Here is a 21,495-nt window from a genome sequence, read left to right as displayed (position 1 = left end):
ATACACTGTATACACTCAAATACAGTTAGAACAGGTAAATAAAATCTCATTTGGGAGGTCATTCCAAATTAAAGTATTCAAGTCATCTGGTGAAATAATTATATTCATATCGCAATAACTATCGCAGAAAAACTAACTATTGCAATGTCAGATTTCTTCAATAATGTGCAGCCCTAAAAGCAACCCTAAAACATCAGTTCATGAACCAAGTCCTTCAGTGGCCTGTTACATGAAGCTATTTGAACAAACTCTGAGTTTCAGATCAATCTGGTTCAGCGAAAGATCTGAATTTTCACAACACTTGTTAACAGTTTTAAAATTAATTCATTCATTCTCCTTCGGCTTAGTCCCTTATTTATCAGGGGTCCCCACAGCAAAATGAACCGCCAACTATTCCAGCATATGTTTTATGCATCGGATGCCCTTCCAGCTGCAACCCAGCACTGGGAAACACAGCGTAGCATTTAATTTTGTAGCATGCAATACATGTGAAGTTATTTTGCAGTCTGACATCTGTCACTTTGCTGACCGCTGATTAGTTTATGAGATCGAAACAAAAACCTGCTTCAAAGCAGGTTAGTCGTGCAGCATACAAATTAATGGAGAAGTAGCACAAAAGCAATTCATCATTTTGAACATGAATAACCAAAGTTTGCTAAGCTCAAACTTACCAGGGTAGTCACTGAGTTTCCTGAAATACGCACCGGTGGTTTGAACCATCAAAACATATTCTGTGAAACTTCAACTAGCCAGCCACACCTACCCAACCTTGAAGCCTATGAGCTGTTGTGATAGTAGTAGTAGTTTTAAAATCACTCACCTGGTAAAAGTTTTGCTTCTAGCTTCTTGATAGGCAGTTGTGGACTTTTCTTCAAATCGGTCTGTGAGAAACATAAACACTTATAACTCATTTAACAAGAATGCAAGACAATGTTAGCCATAATGAGGCTAAATGATCTAATTATAAGTCTGAAAAATAGCAAGCCACAGCACAACATTGTATTATGTTGAAAATCAAGTTTTTTTTTGTGAATGAGAAATATGTGGACATTAATATTAGATTAGAGAAAATAAAACGTTTTTTTTCATTGTCCATGGGGTTATTATTATTCATTAATCCCATGAGTTAGATTTTAAACATCCTACTTATTTTTTAAGTTATGTAAAGCCGAATTTATATCTAAATAGGTTGCAAATTTTCATCATTATAAAGCATTTCCCCCTTGTCTTACCACATGTCTCATGGAAATAGGATTTTATTTTGGATATTACCTCAAAAGTAACCACACTGAAGAACTGCCACCAAAGTTTTCAAACCAAGTGAAGGCTTAACTATGAGGTTACCAGTCTTCCAGATGTCAAACATATGGGGTAAAGAGTTTCCCTAACATACATCTAGTCAAGAATAGTTTAAGAAATGAATATGACATTGTTTTTATCAGCTAGTCCTTAGCAAGCTAGTATCTCACTCACCTGAAGTGGAGGAAGATAAGACTTGAAAGTCGGCTTGGTTTGTTTACCGGAGAACATAGTTTACACGAGCCGATACAACAAAAATGCGAATGGTAAATCCATATAAGAGCAGCTTAAGACTCTTAAAACGTAAACCAAAATTGTTTTACTGCTAGCTCAAAGCATCAAATCCAGGGTTTCTTCAGTAGAAGAGGCGTTTAAAGAATAATTTCCATAAATGCAAAAGCAAAATTTAGTATCTGCTCTGTGTGCAGTAGAATCTGAGCTCAGCCTGCTCTGTCTGTCCCGCTGAAGTCTCTCTTCGTTGGCGGCTGTCAAACTTTTTGCTGCTTTAGTTTCCCCGTATAAACGTTCACGTCATGTTCGGTCTTCTTGCCTGAATCAACAGTTTGAGTGAGTGTGTGTATGTGTGTGTGAGTCCTGTGCTGCTGCTGCAGACGCGTTCAGTCCTGTTATTCACCGTCCGTGTTCAGTTCAGCCATGTTTATTAGTGGAGGAATGGGGAGGTGCAGCGTGCTTGAGCGCTGGACCACAAAAAGCAGGAGGAGTGAGCTATGGCGAGCCCTGTGGACCATTGAAGCGAATTATTTTTATTTAAATATGAAAAATCATTGTTTGTGACTTCAAAGAATATATCTAGTGTTTTAAAACATTTATATAATTTAATATAAGAAGTTTGAGTTGGAATTGAGCATACTGTAAATGATGTAAATTTAATACTCGAATGTAAATAATAACCTTTATTATTATTTTTAACTTATGCCCAGTGTTTAAATGATTTTAAACACGGCAATATCGAAAATTGCTCATATGCAAATGAACATGTAGTTTTCATATCGTGCATAGTTCAGCTGAGTGTTTAATAGACTCCTGCTGCCACCTGCTGGATTTAGAGGAGAGCAGTGCTGATTAGGTGATGAAAATATGATGAAATGAAAACATATTTTGGATTACTGCATGAGAAGAATGCTTATGCATATGTAAAAATTGTAAATAAATATAAAATAAATAATTGTATTGATTATTAATTAAACAATTGATACATTACAGAGTAATAAATAATTTGCTTGTGTGTTATCATCTATGTCTACCTAAATGTTTTTTAGAAACAACAGGTAAGAAAATAAAATGTTATAAAAAATCTTTATATAGATATTTAGATAGATAGATAGATAGATAGATAGATAGATAGATAGATAGATAGATAGATAGATAGATAGATAGATAGATAGATAGATAGATAGATAGATAGATAGATAGATAGATAGATAGATAGATAGATAGATATTAAAATCTTTAATGATGGGAAATAATTATATATAAAATAACATTATTATAAATAATAACCACACCGCTAGTCAAACGTTTGGAAACAATTGTTTTTTAAGTGGTCCCTTCTGTTCTCCAAGAGTGCAGTAGTTTGATAAAATGTTAAATTATAAAATTAAAATGAACTGTCAATGATTTTTATAAAATAATAATAAATGTTTAAATCTATCATGGTTCCCACAAAAATATAAAGCAGATTGCTTTGTAACAACGGAATAAATTTTCAAAGCATTCACAAAGAAAATTCATAATGCAGATTATTTTCAAATGACAATATAAAATCAATTTCAATAAGACAATAATATTTCTTTTTTTTTAAATAGGCAAATTGTAATGTATTTATATACCTGTGTATGTTCTATTTTATTCATTCAAAAAAATTAAATGTACTTTCTTTGAAGGTTTCCTTGAAATATGAGGGAATAAAAGTGAATGTACTGTTTTCTTCCAAGGTTGAGATTTTATTTTTGTTATTAATATTTAACTAATATTTTAATTAATATTATGGGTGTTCAGTTGCGGCTGTAAGGGCTGAAAGGGCTCATCTTTTCTTGTCCCGATGTTGGGTAGAAGGGCATTCAAATAAATAAAAAGTGAAAATATATAATACATGAAACGAAAAAAAAAACACATACATGTATCTATACATGATGTTTATACCGTTAATGTTTTCTTCAGTAGTACTACTATAGAATTTTGTAATTGTTGCTTCAGCTCTTTGTGTTTTCAGTTTGTGTGCTCTTTGGCGCAGTGATGCTGTGAAATGTCTTACGCAGCCTCGCTGCGCATATAGGACGCGCTTTAACACACCCGAAATCATCTGGTGGGATTCCCTTTGGAATGACTCGCCGAGCAGCGCTCCTATTGGCCAAAAGCAACCCACGAAATTCTCCATTTATGGGTTGTTTGCCTCTTTGATGCCGTCAACCAGCAGCCACAAAGTTTAACTTTGTGCAGCAGACGCTCAGTGCAGTGCAGTCAGTGCGCTCGAGCCGTTTACCGGTGCGGTCCACACTATTATGGAGCGGCGACACTGGTCCTGAGGAGACGTTTACAACAGCAGAGGCTAAAAGAGACCGTGACATCGCCACGGGGAATTAGAGACGTTTATTATTTTGTTATAAACAGTTACAAAACGGATTATAACAGAAGGTCGGCTGCGGTGTGATTAACCAATAAAAATGGTGAGTGAAAATACTTATTAGCACAGTCGCGTATCGCCTACAGAGGAAAAACACAAGGGACACTGCTCTTGTTTTGGAAACAGTTTTTGCAGCATCCTTGTCGACATAATATAGGTTGTAATATAACAGCTGCTTGGTGTTAATGTTTTCAATAGTTTTTACCATTTACAACCCAGCTATTTTAGCTAATAAATTGTTCTAACATACTTAAAAAAGTCACACTTATAGTGACAAAACCTTGCTAGGCTACTGTATGCCATCCATTGTCATCAGAAATGCTAGTCAGGTAAATGGCATTTTTATTCTAGTCAAATCAAGGTTAAACTTCTTGTAAGCGTTTATTTTCAATTCTAGACGAATTGCAGATACTTAAATTTACCAGAGATGCACAGTTTCAGATTACTTTTAGTTATTCTATGGCCACATTGTATTATAAACATATAGATGTTTCTTGCTATTTTTGGCACTATGTGTCTTCAGACAGGATTGAATACCCTGGATAGATCACTATTGTTCTTTCACTTTTCCTAGATCAATTATTTTTCACTCTTTATAACATAATGTGTCATGCTAACCTGGCTTAGTCTTACATAACATTGTAAAACTGTAAGTAGCACACAGTGGTGTCTATGGTCACAGCTCACTGAAAGATGCAGGTAGATGTAGTTGCATGTGAAACTCACTTCCGTACTCATGCTCATTAGGATGGGCTGGGTTCTGCTTTGAATAAGTGTGTGTGCTTATGCTTGTGTCCACAATGAAAGCATTTCCTCTTGTTCTGGTGGAAATCGACACCGGTTTCTTAAAGCTCCTCAAGGAATATTAGGCATCTGTTACACTTGACTGATTTTAGCTTTGTGTGATCCCTAGGCTTCTTGTCCCACATTCAGTGTATTTTTTTCTTCAGCCTGTCAGCTGGTAAAGAACAGGTACAGATCAGGTGAAAAACAAGAAAATCCAGTTCACCTGTCTCTAAAGCGCACGCAGAGACATTCTCTGCAAGCCATGCAAGCCGGTAGAACTAGTTTTCCTTTTGGCTTTCAGACAAACCCTCTCTGTAGGTGTTCAGTGCTGTCACAAACATTGCAATAATATAATTCAGGCTTCATAAGTGTTTTTCTCATAAGGAAGAAGTATACGTGATCGTTGACTGAAATCATGGTGTCCATTAAAGGGATAGTTCACCCAAAAATGTCTGACCCCTCACTTGTCACAAACCTGTTTGAGTTTCTTTTTTCTTTTGAACACAAAATATATTATTTTGTAAATTGGGTGACCACTGTCTCCCAAACCAAATGTTTTTTTTTCAGTCTATGGACATCAATAGCAGCCGCTTTACAGCTTTCTTTAAAATATTTTTGTCACATTTATTTTAATGTACAATTGACACTATTAACAAACCATTAACTGATACTTTAGCTCAATGAACATCTAATTAGCTGCTTTTTAATAGTTAGTAATGAATTAGGTGTGTTTAGGTATTGGGTAGGATCAGGGATGTAAAATAACATCATACTATTCATTTTTAAGTGCTAATAAACAGTTGATGTCCATTAAGATGTGCTGATTGTTTCATTAAATGAGGCTAAAACTGTAAATGTTAGGTGTTCACAGTGTGCAGGGCAAGCAAGCGTAATCTAAATGTTAAATGTTAACATTTCTGTAAAATTTTCCACCCATTTCAAATGATATAATGTCATGTATAAGGCCAGGTTTGTTTTTTGACTGACAGACATCTAAAACCATCTATGGTATTATTAGGTGAAGTTTTGATCTGTTTTGTTTTGACTGCAGTAGTTTGACTGTACGTCAGCGAGTCCTTGATGAGTCTGCTTATTTTGCTCATGACAGCTCAAAGGAAGTGGAATGATTTCTGAAATATGAACTTGCAGTAAAGGTCTGTTACACAACGATACCTAATTTTATGATCTATTCCAGCTGTGCAACAGCAATTTGGGTTGATTATGTAATGTACCAGTCGGTTATCCATATGGGTCGATGTACCATTAAGGCATTCCAAATAACTGTTTATTATAACATTCGCTAAGTCAAAGTCAAAATAAAAAAAAAATAAAATGAAGGGTAAAAGGTTTCATTGTGATTTAGGTTTACATCCATGTAAAAATAAAAAACATTCATTTTCTGATTTGTACTTAATAAAATATAGGAAACGATAAGTAATCATACTCAGTTTTATTATATTTAAATGATTAAAAACTTCTTGAGTAAAACCTTAACAATTATCACTATTAACTAGAGGATTATTACATGTGTTTTATTAAAATATTAACTGTTTAGTACTGTTATTATAAAGTACAAATTGTGCTAATTGTGCAATCCTACCCAATACTTCAACATAACTGCTTCCTTAATAACTATTAATAAGCAGCAAATTAGAAGTTTGAGACAAAGGTTGTATGGTATTATGGTATTTAAGTGTACCTTAAAATAGAACGTGACCACTTGTCAAATGACGAAAACAAGCTGTTTGAAAAATACTTGCCACATATAAAGATTTTTAAAAAATGTTTATTTATTAAGTTTTTGCATTTACATTTTAGGGCAGTACATTACTCCTCCCCTACCACAACCACGGCATTGAAAGAAAAAAAAAAAAAAAAATATATATATATATATATATATATATATATATATATATATATATATATATATATATATATATATATATATATATATATATATATATCCTTCCAGACTTTCAGTCGACAGTGAGAACCATATTTGCAGAGTATATATATTTGTTAAGTCCATATGTTATCATTTAACATGAGAAACTTGGCAACATCTAAAAGAAGCAATATACAAAAGAGGTGCAGCTTAAAACAATAAATAAATAAACAGGTCATATCATCTTAAACCACAAAACCTTCCAGATATATCAAAGTTAACATTGAGGCAATACATTATGTCATATTTTTTGGTCAATATGTTATCATTTGATATGAAGGGCTTTGTAACATTGTATAGATATTTAAAAATGCAATTTTATAAGTATTCCCGATCTTCATTGTGAGGCTTTCAATACAAATTGAATGATTGTTGTTCTAAATATTTTCAAAATATGGCAAGATTTATTAAAAGTCAACTGTTGTGACTTTGGGTTATCTTTTGTACATCATGTTAAAAATGTATAATAGTCTGTATTTTTACTTAGAAAACATTTGAATGTACAGGGAAATATAGTAAACAGCATTTGAAGTGGATCTAAAAAGTTTGAGATGTCTTAAGACAAGAATGAGTGTTGTTCGATACTTTGAATGGTGATGAAAGATCAACACTACTATATACAGAATTATTTTTGACTGTTTTTCCCATGACATTTTCAAGTTGAACAGACCATATACTTTGTTTTATCACCTCAACAGCTAGATAAGAACATTCTTCTAAATGAAATACATTAAAGAACACATTAAATCAACATCTGTCTTGTTTTGTCTACACTGTTTGTTCTATCTAGGCCTTGTGTATCTGGTCTCCACATTTCATAAGCAGATTTACAGGTTAATATTTGTCTGAAAGGGTGGAGGAATGCAAGCTTTGTTCACTTTCTTTTTCCCTCCTCTGCACTATCTCCTTTTTTTCTCTTTCTTTCTCTGCCAGATGCTGCATAGTAGGTCAGTATGGCAGCATATGTTTTGCATTAAGAGCAGCGGAGAGGCGGTACATGCTGAGTAACATCCCCCTATTGAAAGCTTGTATGTCACACCGCCACAGGATTGCTGAGGAATCCATAGTCTTTCTGAAAGAGTCAGCAGGCCTCACCTAAACAAGAGAAAGGTGCAGCAGGGTGGCTGAAATCTGTGGTCCTTATGAGTCAGTGTTTTCAATCAGGTTATTTTTAAACATCAGCATTCATATATATATTTGGCATGGCAGTGAACTTCCCTCAGTATCAGCTGCCGTCTTTGATGCTGTTTTATTGCTGGGTCTAACTCAGGAACTAAACTGAACCGTGCTTATTAAAATATCCAAGAAGTTCACTTTAAGTATATTAGACATAAAAGATTAAATCCACTGATGTGTTCAAGTTAAAGTTTACAAGGTTTGTTTACTGAACAAGTTGAAAAGGGTGAACGAAGACATCAATCAGACTCAAATAAACCTTTAATTGAAAAATCTTCTTTGACCTTTTATTTGTGATGCGCACCATATGTCAAATAGCATATTTGCCTAATCTAGCCCTTATACGTGGAGTCTTTGTTTTTCTTTGTGGCGACTGGTTGTTCCTGTTGATGTCAACCGTATTAAATGTGAAGTCAGTCACATTCTGGAGATCTTGTTTCTTTGGTTCAACTATAGTGTTGTTATCTACAAGCCATCCACATAGACAACTGTTCAGAGTGTTAGGGTCAGTAAGATTTATTATAATTTTATTATTTATAATGGATGAATGATAATGAATGACATGAGAATGAATGATAAAACATCAAAGCATTTATTATAGTACGAAATAAACTTTCTATTAAATAAAGAATCTAAAAAACATTTATTGTTTTACAAAAGTATTAAGGAATGCACGTTTTTCAAACAGTTAATAATAAACCCATAGTTTTTCTATACTTGCACTTTATAACTTATACCTGTATCCTGCACTTGCTCCTATTGAACTCCTGGTTAGACCTAAACTGCATTCAGTTGTCTTGTACTTGTACAAGTGTAATGACAATAAAGTTGAATCTAATCTAATCTAATCTAATCTAATCTAATCTAATCTAATCTAATCTAATCTAATCTAATCTAATCTAATCTAATGATAGTAATAATAATAATAATAATAATAATAACAATAATAAGAAGGTTTTTGAGCTCCAAATCACCATATTAGGATGCTTTCTGGAGGATTAAATCATACTTAAAGTAAAAATTCTTAGAAAATTTAAAATTCTGTCATCGTTTACCCACCCTTGTCACAAACCTGTTTGAGTTTTTCTTTTCTGTTTAACACAAAAGAAAAAAATATTTTTAAAAAGTTGGAAACTGGTAAATAAACAGTAAAATTAATTCCAAGGCACTGGAAAAATGTAAAAAAAAAAAATCATTTTTATATTTTTTCCACATTTTTCCAGTGCCTTGGACTTACTTTTGCTGTTTATTCTGATGAATCCCTTACCTACAGAGCACCGACACATTAATTAAGCTACCCCTGAGGACATTTTGTTCAATGGAAAACATTCTTCAAAACATTTTTTTTTTGTTCAACAGAATAAAGAAACTAATAAAAGTTTGGAAACCAACTGGAAACTAATGAGTAAATTTTCATTTTTTAGTGATCTATCTCTTTAAAACTAAACTGAAATATCAGAATATTACTGTTTTATTGTATTTTGGATCAAATAAATGCAGACTTTCATGGCCACAATTTTTAACCAAATTTCTGTTTTGATTTACTTATGTAAACTCTTTCTTTATCTCAGTAAAAATAACATGCAGCCCTAGTTTCCTTAAGGAGGTGGTCTTGAGAAGCATGAGCTGGGCTTTCAGGTGTGAAATGAGATCATTGTTGCTGTGCTCCTGCCAGCTTGTGTTCGGCTCCTCTCACCTTGCTTCTCCTGTTTCTCTCATCTGCATTAGCAGCCATATTTAGTGGCTTTACCTGTGCTACTGTGCTCTAAAAGCAGGTCAAGGGGACTGGATGCACTAGATATCAAATATTGTTAAGTTTTGTTCAGTGTTAATGCTTGTGTGCATCATAAGCAGGCAGGAGGTGTACAGGAAAGACTCTAGTTAATCATTTCCAGTATGCACACATTTGTAGCTAATGTTTACTTGACTATAAAACAGCTCCTAATATGTTTAAATGACAATAAAATCCTTAATTTGACAGATATTTAACATCTTAGTTGGGTTAAGGAGAATTTAAAGAGTACGTTTTGGTTTGTTTGAGTGGACAGGGTTGAATAGAGAGTAGTGAGCCTTGACGTGGTATTTTTGTGAGTGTGTGTTTTTGCTGTATAGCTTCTATTGAGGTGACCGTGGCTGTGTTTACTCATCAGCTCAACTCGGGGCTACAGAATGACATGTGGTCAAATATTCCCACAGGCCTTAGAGGTAAATGAAAGTGAGAACATCACAGAGAAAGCTGTAACAGTGAACTTTTGTAGAGGATATTGAGGAGGACAGCACTTTTGGATATTTGTTTTTAACTCAATAGTGCCTCTGTTTATTTGCAAAATTGTCTGACTTTTTGAACCAATCTTTCTCATGTTCCTTCAGTGCAGCCGGCAACAAGTCTGTTCAATGTTCAGTGTATGATCTATTCATGTATTTGCATATGCTTTGCTAATGATGCGGAAATATGCTCTGAATTCAGGTTCCTAAAACATCTGAATGTTCTGGTTTAAAGGCACCACTTGAGATTGCTGAAGTTACTTAGTGAATGTTACTTTGACAAAATACATTGTGGCATATCTGGTGTCAAAATAATTATGTGTGTTGTAATTTACAACACTGTGGTGTGCTAACAGTTAAGCAATAATGATTTAAAAAATGAATGTAGGTTGAATAGATTTTGGCCTCAATTTTGAGGGTAAATGTCTTGAATATCTATAGCATATGTCTTAATTTAAGGACTGCATCTTTCAAAGGTCACATTCAAGAGAACAAATGCATCACTATAGTCAATGAAGGCTGTCCTGATTCAAAGTCTCCTTCAGATGTGGCCTAGAAATTTGTCCTTCATTTCCTGGGCAATAAAGACTACATCAAATGGATCCTTCGTGCCCCAGACTTTACCACTTTTAAAAAAGGTTTAAAAGGGTTGCATTTCAGCTTACTCAGATATCTGATATAAATATGCTTTTAAAAGCACAGTAAAATGGTGTTAAATGTTCAACTATATTTTGTTGAGGTGCAATTTGACAAACAGTTTATACTTTTTATGTAGTTAAAAATGTTTAGATGAGCGGTGAACTGTGTTTTGCTGTCAGAGTTTAAATGGTTAGTTCACTTAAAAAAGAAACTCAGCCTCATGTCATTCCAAAGATATTTTAAATGAAATCTGAGACCTCCTTCGTCTTCTATAGACAGTAACATTCCTGTGGTTCAATGGGAATATTACGAAGTTACCAGAATCATTTTATGTGCACATAAATCAAAAATAACTAATCAACAGTTTTTTTTCTCCTCAGTGTCAGTATAGGGTGCACATTAACAAGAGCGCTGTATTCTATGTGTGTTGCGCTCAGACATTTGATGTTTACCTCAGATGTGCCTGTACTTTGTATCAAGCAGATGAAATTGTGTATGAGTATTTTGTGGGGGGATATATGTTATGAAAGAAGGCAAGGCAACTGAGGTAAAGTTCAAAATGCAGCTTTTATTTAAAAGGAGGATGGTCAGCAGGCAGGGGTCAAGGCAGGAGCAAACAGTTACACACAGGTAATCCACAAGTGTATTCTATTAAACAGACCTAGGTCAGGGCAGGCGGTAAATAATCAATGATCCAAAAGACAGTTGAAAATCACAAAAACAAGGCAGAGAAGGCAAAATACAGGAAAAATGCTTGATAAAGTGGAAAAAGTACTCAGCAATGGATGTCTGTAGCTGCGTCCCAAATCGCATACTAATGCACTATTCTACGCCATTTTGTAGTATAAATAGTGTAAGTAGTGTGTATCTAAAAATAATTAGTGCATTTTATTACCTAGATGATGCACTTATTCAACCGGCAATATGAAGTGTGTAATGATGGACACTTCACGCACTCAACGACCGCAGGTTTGCTCAGCTAGCGGAAGGGGCGGAGCTATCGAGCGCACATGTTGGATAACTTTATTTATTTTGGATAGTGAAAGCAAAATTCTCTTACGAGAGTTATTATAGCGCCCCCCGATGGTGAATGCGGTTATACTCATGGCCGGTATTATTTGATAGGTTGGTCATTTATTTTACTGATTTGGCAACCGCCAGTCATCAAGGAAACGGTTTGAATTTCCGCTTTGTAAAAAAACATTAGTGCTCCATTTGGGACGACACTACCTACATATACTATGCTGTTGAGTGTGTAAGTGCATAAGTACATAGTGCATGAGTGCATAGTGTAAAGTGTGCCATTTGAGACGCAGCTTGTGAAAGTGTTGCTTAAATGTGGCTGCAGGTGTTCATCAGGGTCAAGTTCATGTGAATCAGGTGTGAGGTATAAAGCACTGTGGTACATGTAGTTTGAATGAGTCACTGATAGAACGTGTAGAGTCCCCTCTAGTGCATCTGGTGGGCACACTTGCTATAGACCAATTACCATGTTTGTAAACATTGAGGCGCGTGCGCAGGGAGGTGGCAGAAAGAAACCAGGAGCGCTAGCATTTACAGTGAGGGAATGACATCTGATGCGGTACAGAGTTTGTTGTTGTCATCTTAGAAATAAGATATATTGATTACACATTATATAAATTATTTACATAATGAATTCAGCGTGTTATAACATCTCGTCACCCAGTGATAAGCACAGTGATTCGGCAAAATTAACGTTAAAGTGAGCGGCGTTCGTCTGACAGGTCCATTTGCGATAGCACGCTCCCAATGAATATTGGATAAGATGAAATGACCAAGCATCCAGCCCCAAATATACAATCTCATTGAAGCTCCAAGTGATTTTACAAGAGAGAAGTTAAAGATCTACAAGTCTTTGGATGCCAACAATGTTGTTCTGTGTGGTCATGTGCAAGAAATAATGTTTCATGATGACCAGATTCAACACTATGTAGAGCTAAAAACCGAGGTTCTGCTTAGCCAAAGACAAGGAAAGAAGATGGAGTTAACGTTATACAAGGCCCAAGTAATTAATCACCAACACGCAAAACGACTGCATCCTGACAGAGAACTGCACCTGTACGGCAGGGTATGTGAACTTACACATAAAGGTGAAGAAGGTTTTATATTCGCACATTTGGACTTTCTCCTGAATAATAATATTCTTAAAAGTATTATTTGCAAAATCTAAATAGTGAAATCATATTAGCAGCCAATGACTATCAAAGTACAACATTGTTTACAGTCAAATAAACAGTGTTCATGTTGTTTTCAAGTCACACTTGCAGGTTATTTCAGGCCGAATATTCAAAGTGCCGTGGTAAACAATATAGGGAGTGTCACAAGTTGTCACTGAATGAATGTGTGAATATCAAACCAAAATTACCTTAATAACTTACACTTTCATGTTTCATTCTTAGCATGTGTCCACAGTTTAATTCACCATATTTAACTGTTTTTGCTGAAATCATTGCTGCAATCAAAAACGAGTAATGTGTATGATTCAGCATACCGTGAACTTACCTGATATGACATGAGAACTGCAGAGTCCAGCATTTATAATTAGGTCGTCATTTCATTCAGCTCCCTTTTAGCCAAAGACATCTGCAGTTAGCATAAAAGCATTTTGAATTTGGCATCCTACCGCACAACATGACATCTTTACTATTGCAGCCTGTGTTTTTTTTTTGCAACCGGGGACCCGTGTGACGTCATGTGTGACGTAGGTTGGTAATTGGTCTATAGGAACAGTGACAATATCAGTGCACAGAGCTCATGCTCATGCACACTATGACACTAAGGTTGAATAGGTCTGTATTTTCATTTTATGTGTGCACAAAAGGATTCTCTGTGCTTTATAATATTCTGCTTGAACTACTGAAGGCATATTGTCTCTTTGAGGATGTTGATTTTCTTTTTAACCATCATTTATTAGACCATTTTAGTGTCAGTTTGAGAAGGACTTTAATCTGACCCATAATAGCCTTGGTCATTACAATGTTATGTAAATGTTGTGAGGCCAACAATATTTATCCTGTGTCATTTCGCAGTGGCAATATGATTGACAAAGCTCCTCTTTCAGATGAAGGGTAATAAGTCATGGTTTGATAAATCTGATATTTTTTAGATGCATTCAGTATTTTGTTTTTCAGCTATTTTGAAGTTTAAGTAAATATATGTGTTTTAATGAATTTCAGCAATCTAGAGAGTTATGTAACTATTTTCAATTGAATACAGAGTGTTTCATTGATGTTAGTCTTTGAGGGCCTGAACAATAGAAATCATTTCTGACTGTTTTGATCCTTAAAATGGTGAAAAAACAATTTCAGTTCTATTTAAAGCAGTGTCTTGCTGAGCTTTTGAACACTTTTGTATTATTCAAAGTGAGTCAAAGGATCAGACGGTTCAGTATGTGGAAGTGCCTGAATCGCATGCTTAGAGGAATGTAAATATTTGTGTTCTGCTAAAGCTCTGAAAGTGCTGCATATAGCTTGAGGCATTTGTTTGGGTGACCATTCACTTTAGATCTCCTGTAACTCAATTTGATGGCCGTTCATGACAGCACACAGACAGTGGCCATTTAGCAAGAAATGCACTAAAATGTTTCAGTATCTTATCATTGATTAGGCTGCCTATGTGCTTTTTGTGTGTCATAGATCAAATGACTAAATTGGTTTAAAATGCATGATTATTTTGCCAGACAACCTAATGCAAATTTGACGTAAATATAGACATGATTTAAGCTGATTATATGTATTTTTATATGATATATTATGACTATTTTATATTAGGGTTATTAATATACTATATTATTAATGTTTCAGTGCATTGTAAATTCATTTCAATCAAAGTTTTAGTGTTTAGCTGATTGATTTTAGATCTATTTTTAGATTTAGTATTTATTTTGTCCAAGCAATTATTTTAAGGCTTATTTTGTATTAAGTCTCAAAGTATTTAAAAGTTACATTTTAAGCTTTTTTAATGTTTGGGGGGTAAAGGGTCCCTAAACAGAACATAATAAATTGCATGTTGCGTCTGTGAGTGTCTGTGTCACAAATCCAAAAGTAACATAACATAACATAACATAACATAACATAACATAACATAACATAACATAACATAACATAACATAACATAACATAACATAATATAATATAGGGCTGGGCATCACGGTGGCGCAGTGGGTAGCACATTCTCCCCACAGCAATAAGGTCACTGGTTCGAGCCTCGGCTGGGTCAGTTGGCATTTCTGTGTGGAGTTTGCATGTTCTCCCCATGTTCGCGTGGGTTTCCTTCACAAGTCCAAAGACATGTGGTACAGGTGAATTGGGTAGGCTAAAGGTTGTCTGTAGTGTATATGTATGGATGTTTCCCAGTGATGGGTTGCAGCTGGAAGGGCATCCACTGTGTAAAACATATGCTGGATAAGTTGGCGGTTCATCCCGGATTAATAAAGGGACTAAGCCGAAAAGAAAATGAATGAATGAATGAATATTTACCAATTGTATAAAAATGAAGTTTTAAAATTCTTGTATTATTATGTTTTAATTTAAATTGTGTATTGTGTGACATAATGTGACCTGTGCAGCATCCTGAAAAAATGATTGTACGATACAATAGTCGTTTCATTTCATCCCAGCAGTTAGCACATTTGGACTGAGCAATAGAGCTGTGTGCTTGGCAGCAGCATTAACGTGAGATTTCGTTTTGCTGGTTCTGATCAGAACCCTTACTCATTTGGGGGAACTGAGGGATTTCTTCTCGTCACTTGCCAGCTCCCATTTCCCGTTGGCCATGAGTAAGAGCCCCTGATCTGAAACATTCCAGTGCTGCTTCTGTTTACTCTTCCCTGCTTCTGCCATCACAAGTAACTCTCACATAGGCCTGACCACAGTCAACTATCCTGTTAGTTTCCCGGTTCAGTCCACCATGTCTCAACAATTACAGTAGACGTTCGAACTGTACTTGACATTATATCAGTTTGAAAGCAATGACGTCAACATACAAAGCCACGAGCACTGCCGAAGACCTGTCTGACTGGCCCTGTCTATACGGTAGTGCATTTAAACACATTCTCCTCATTTTTATGTAGGTGTGCTGCAGGGTGTTGCTCAGCCAGGGCTCTCAATTCTTGAAGTTCAACTCAAAATAGACAGCAGCGAAGTAGCTTGAGGGGACTTGGGCATCTCTGTTGTGTTTAATCAAGTTCCCACACATGCCTGACTTTGATTAATGACCTCATTACAAGCTTCTCATGTGGGCTGGTAATGTGGCCCCTATGTTGTGTCGCATCTTGGTGAATCTGTGGAAAAACTGTTTAGACAGGACAGTTTTATGAGGCAGAAGTAATTTATGCACTAGTATTACAGTAGGCAACATGACTGGAGCTCTTAAAGGGATAGTTCACCAAAATCTTAAAAACAAATTGCTTACCCTAAGGCTTTCCAAGTTGTAGGTGACTTTTGTTTCTTCAGTAAAACATTTAATGAAGATTTTATGACTGAAATGGTGGTGTTTGGTGGTTCATACAATGGAAGTCAATGGTTACTGCCACTTTTCTTTCCCGATTTTCCAAAAATGAACAAATATCAGAATACCTTCCATTGTATAAACCACCAAGGACCACAGTTTCAGTCATAAAATCTTCATTATTGTACATTGTGACATTGAGAGAGAGACGTAAACAAGGATCCAAAGTGTTTGTGACAAATGTTGACCCCTAGATATATTTATATATTTAAAAATATATAAATTAAAGAAAAACAAAGATTTTACCAACCTGGGGTGGGTTTCCAAAATCTATCGTTAGCCAACTAAGGTCGCAAGTTCTGTCATCACAAACATAGTCCATTGATTTGGCATTTCCCAAATCCATCGTTCCAACTTTCGCAAACTGAGTCACAAACTTGAATGTTTGAAACTACACCTCTAGAGCTGTAGTTAGAAGCATAGTTCCTGGTTGTGTTCTATTCCCAGTCATCCTCCCTATGTCCTATTCCTTTTTAACATTCCAACATTTAAATTTGGATTGATTAAAAATCTCTCTCAGGTGTAATTTGCTTTCAAAGTATTTTTACAGTTTAGTTTCATCGATCTTCATATTAACTGTTGAGTTCCCTTCACAGTGCACTTTGAAAACATTAAATGCCATTTTGAACGCAGCCGTGGCTTCATGAAGAAAGCTTTACTGTAGGTGTCCTATTATTTAAAAGCAGAATATACGTTACGCCTCCAAAGCTTGTGAAAACAAAAATATATAGCATAAGTGTATGGTTTTAATTTATAGGTTATTTATTAAGAAATGTATCACTATATGACATGGGTCTGTTGGTTGAAACTTTTCTGGGTATACCTAGGCATAGTGGAATAATAAGAGACCAGTATATGGAAATGGCCATATCGTGACCTTCAAACACCACTGTTTCCACGTTTTCATGTAAGTTCCATGAGTGTAAAACCCTGGTGGACAACAGGCCAATCAAAACACAAAGCAAACTGTTACGCGACTCTCATGCCATGCCCTCATTATTTGCAAATAGCCACGTCATGAGGAAAACATAGACTTATATGTAGCTCTGCCAACTTCAAAGCAAATATTAACTCTTGATGGATGGTGCTTTATAGAATTATTATATATTTTTACTTGCTTAATGTCTTTGTCACTGTCTTCGGTGAGAAACACTTCTTTATTTTGAGTGAATGTATGAAGCAGCATTTGTTTGTGTTTACAAGATGCTGTATGAAATGCTTTTTATGCCTATCTTTGTGGATATCAAACATTGTAAAAGCTTTTCTGGTGTGTGTGTGTGTGTGTGTGTGTGTGTGTGTATGTGTGTGTGTGTATGTGTATGGAAAGACTGCACCTCTCTAGAAGGTATAAAGCCATATAACCATAAATCTGCCAATTGGTGTGCATTTAGTTTGTTCTGGAAAGACCTTTTGCATGTATCTTTTAAAAGCACAGTATTAGTAGTAGAGCCATGACTGTGACAAAGCAAAATATAAAGCTTGTCTTTAAAAGTATGAGCATATATTACTAGTGTAAAAGCCAATTAAAAACTATTTTGCAATTCGAAAAAACAAAATGGTTTTACGTTCTTTCTATTCAACTACTTGCATTGTTTGTTGTCTCTTAACTATATATATATATATATATATATATATATATATATATATATATATATATATATATATATATATATATATATATATATATATATATATATTATAGTCTTAATATCTAAATCAAGCATTTTCTAGACAAGCAAAATTCATTGTTTTGATTTAAGAAATAACATGCCAAAATTAAGTGAGTTTTTCCTTAAAACAAGCAAAATAATCTGCCAATGTGGTAAGAAAAATAATATAATTTAAAATCGAAAACAAGAATATTTTTCTTACCCCATTGGCAGATTATCTAGCTTGTTTTAAGGAAAAACTTACTCAATTCTGACACATTATTTCTCAAAACAAGACAATACTTTTTACTTGTCTAGAAAATTGATTTATGTATTTGTAGGTATTTGGACTAGAGACCAGAAACAAGACAAAACCTCTAGGTAAGAAAAGCATTAGCAGTGTATATTATGGTGGCAGAGAAAGCTTACGACGCTGCAATTTAAGAAAACACTTAGAATCACAAAAAACACCAGCAAATTAAGAACAGATCTTCATCAGTTTTACAGCACACGTGTTGCAAATTCTCACAACACAAACAACTGAAGAAATGCTCTGCATTTGGTCCCAACACTCGCACATATCCACGTAACACAATGGAAATGTTTCAAAGGGGTTTCCAAAAACATGAGGGATCCTGCTGAAATATGGATGTGTTATTATGCCATGACTGTTGCTGAGTGAAGTTGTTGGTGGTCTTTTGGTTTATTTTAGTTTCCTGATTTCACAATAACGTTGTCTTTTTGAAGTATTAGCCCAATTGATGGTTAAGTTAAACGTTGCGTTATTAAAGTTGTTTGTGCAAATGCAGCGCGTTTCTTTAGTTGTTTGTGTTGTGAGAATTTGCAACTCGTGTGCTGTGACACTGATGAAGATCGTTTCTTTATTTGCTGGTGTTTTTGTTATTGCATGTGTTTTCTTAAATTGCAACGCGTTAAACTCTCTGAGGTGATGTAGATTTGTGGTGTAGTTGTGTTATGGCAGAACAGGTGGCCTTTCTTGCCAATGCTGTCTGAAATTGGCTTATAGTAAACAGGATTAGATGGTGTATAATTGTTTGCTTTGAGATTTTTTTATTGTTTGGCAAGCATTTGACAACTGGAAATCTATCATTTATACTGGAAAAACAAACCTTGTTAAAGAAGCATATGTATTATGTCTAGCTGCAGTTTACAATCTAAGACCACCCAGATGTATGCTCACATTCAGAGGAGAAAAGTCCTTCTTTAGGAATATTAAAAATACCAACTCTATTCCAGGGCGACATGGTGGCTCATTGGTTAGCACTCTTACCTCACAGCAAGAAGGTCGCTGGTTTGAGCTGCGGCTGGGCCAGTTGGCATTTCTGTGTGGAGCTCCGATTTCACCCCACACAAAGACATATCACTATAGTGCGTGTGAATGTGAGTGTGTATGGGGGTTTCCCATTAATGGGTTGCGGCTGGAAGGGCAAGGCTGCGTAAAACGTATGTTGGAATAGTTGGCGGTTCATTCCGCTGTGGCGACCCCTGATAAATAAGGGAGCAAACCGAAGGAAAATGAATGAATGGACATTTGTCGCATTGTATTGTAGTTAGTTGACGATTTAACAACAATAACAGCACTTTTATTTTATCATTTATTTTATTTCATTAAAATATTTATTTTTATTGTCAAACAAAGTTTCAGGTAAAAAAAGAAGTTTGAGTTAAGTATTTATATAGAGTTTGATAACACCCACCTGCTTTAAACATCAAGCAATAGCTATACATTACTATACTGTAGTATAACCAATTACAAACAGATAGTGCTACAGTACAGATTAAATTGTGTACATAGAACTGTCAGGAGATGTAATGACTCCTTTGATCCAGAGATAAAAACAGCCGCCTGTATATGATGATGAACTGTCACCTCATCTCATCAGAGGCACTATTAGAATTTCAGCACCATTTTTAGAACCACAGTCTAAACATAATCCATCTCTGTGTGTACTTCAGGGAAAATAATGGCGTTCCAGACTACCCCATCAGACAGAATGTGCTACATTCTTTTCCACTGCCTTCAAAAGTGAGCAGAAATAATACGCCTGGGCTGAACTTGGAAACTTTGGCACAGAGCTTCCCGGCGGTAGCCAGACGTTTTAGAGCCACTCCTATCTTAGTTTACACAAACCCTCTGTGTTTGCTGTCTCTGGAGAGAGACGCTATTGTCAATCCGTTGCTGTTTCAAACCAAGAAGCCTCTCTATGTGCTCCTCTGGGTGTTCTCTCCCGATATTTGTGACCTGACCAAAACCCCTAAAGGTGTTTTACTCCATATGCAATCACATGGGATTAGTTACAGTTCAATTATGTAATGCAAGAACATAAATCCCTTTCCAAAACAAAAACACCTACGATGACTTATTTGTTTTGAATGTGTATTGTGGACCAATGTATTCCACACCTATGATTAATCTAATCTCTGGGTTTGGTTCTTAAATTGAAACCTCACTGTAGTGATGCTGTTTCTTTTTTAAGCTTTTATGCTCTTATTTTTTTCAGTCTGGACCTGTTTCTTCTCAACACATTGCAGTGGTGGATTTACTAGCCTGTTGTGTCTTTGTCCATGTTTTACTACCTCTTCCGAATAAAGCACTACCACTGTGTCCACGAACATAGTGCAGGCTAGGATTATTTCTGTCAGGCATTTCCACTTAAGATTGTGAGGGCTGCTGTGTGAAGTGTGTGTGTAATGAAAATACCATCATATGCCCTTTATGTTGACCTGCATGGAATACTCATCAGCATTGATTCCTTTCAGAAACATGCCAGTGGAGTGAAATTCAGAAGACTTACACCTGCACTTAAATTTTGTTGTCATGACAGCAGTATAATGCTGCAGGGTGCTGTGGGTTTTAGTTTTTAAGGAACTGATTGGAGTGGCCTGCTGACCTGTTAATGACCCAGAGGTCAGAAAGGACATACTCTTATGTTAGCTATCTGGAAATAGATGGAGAATTTAGGCCAACTGAACAGTTCTTTTTGCTTTGCTATTTTTTGTGTTTCTTTTATTGTCTTTTATTTATTTTTTTATTTTCTATTTTAAATTGAGTAAAATTAGTTTTTTCACTCCCCATTTACATTTATGAATAAAAAAATGTCCATATATAATGAACAGATTAACAATATACCAAATTTTGAAGTCAACTGTATTCTCATAAAAAATAAAACATCTTTTTCTTTAAATTATTCGTACTCTGCTTAACAAAAAAGAAAAGATCACACCAAAATAATTGTGTATAAATACAATCATAGAATAAATGAACAATACTCTCTTCTTTAGCATTACAAAAAAACACATTTTAAAACAACATCTTTACAAAATTTTGCCTGTTTTATAGGATAAATACGATGAACAATTTTAGATGACACCTCTCTAATTTTATTTATTATACAAAAATGTCTGGAAATTTTAAAATGTCTCATTCCAGTTGACATCTTGAAATTGTGATCTCCAAAAACCAATGGCTGAAGAAACACTAACAATCCGGCAAATCATTGTAAGATAATTATTATTACATTTTTTTCTTTTATATTTGTACC

The 21,495-nt window shown here is 35.0% G+C and overlaps 2 protein-coding genes across 4 annotated transcripts in view; one reads left to right on the top strand and one right to left on the bottom strand.

The window, feature by feature from the left end:
• Positions 1-1,964, bottom strand: part of mtmr10 (myotubularin related protein 10) — a 51,896-nt gene extending 49,932 nt beyond the window's left edge. The window contains exons 1-2 of the mRNA XM_056461566.1: positions 1,474-1,964; positions 821-881 (exon numbers count right to left, since the gene is read on the bottom strand). Coding sequence (XP_056317541.1) covers positions 821-881; positions 1,474-1,530 — 118 coding nt within the window. The 5' untranslated portion in view covers positions 1,531-1,964. The remainder of the gene's footprint in view (positions 1-820; positions 882-1,473) is intronic.
• Positions 1,965-3,738: 1,774 nt separating this feature from the next.
• myo1ea (myosin IEa) overlaps positions 3,739-21,495 on the top strand; it is an 88,502-nt gene continuing 70,745 nt past the window's right edge. For all 3 annotated transcript variants that reach the window (XM_056461565.1, XM_056461563.1, XM_056461562.1), the window contains exon 1: positions 3,739-3,986. In XM_056461565.1, coding sequence (XP_056317540.1) covers positions 3,984-3,986 — 3 coding nt within the window. In that variant the 5' untranslated portion in view covers positions 3,739-3,983. The remainder of the gene's footprint in view (positions 3,987-21,495) is intronic.

Source organism: Danio aesculapii, chromosome 7, assembly GCF_903798145.1.
Source record: "Danio aesculapii chromosome 7, fDanAes4.1, whole genome shotgun sequence".
In the NCBI taxonomy this organism is placed as follows: Eukaryota; Metazoa; Chordata; class Actinopteri; order Cypriniformes; family Danionidae; genus Danio; species Danio aesculapii.
The sequence above is the reverse complement of the archived record's forward strand: the minus strand, read 5'-3'. Positions and strand labels throughout refer to the sequence as shown.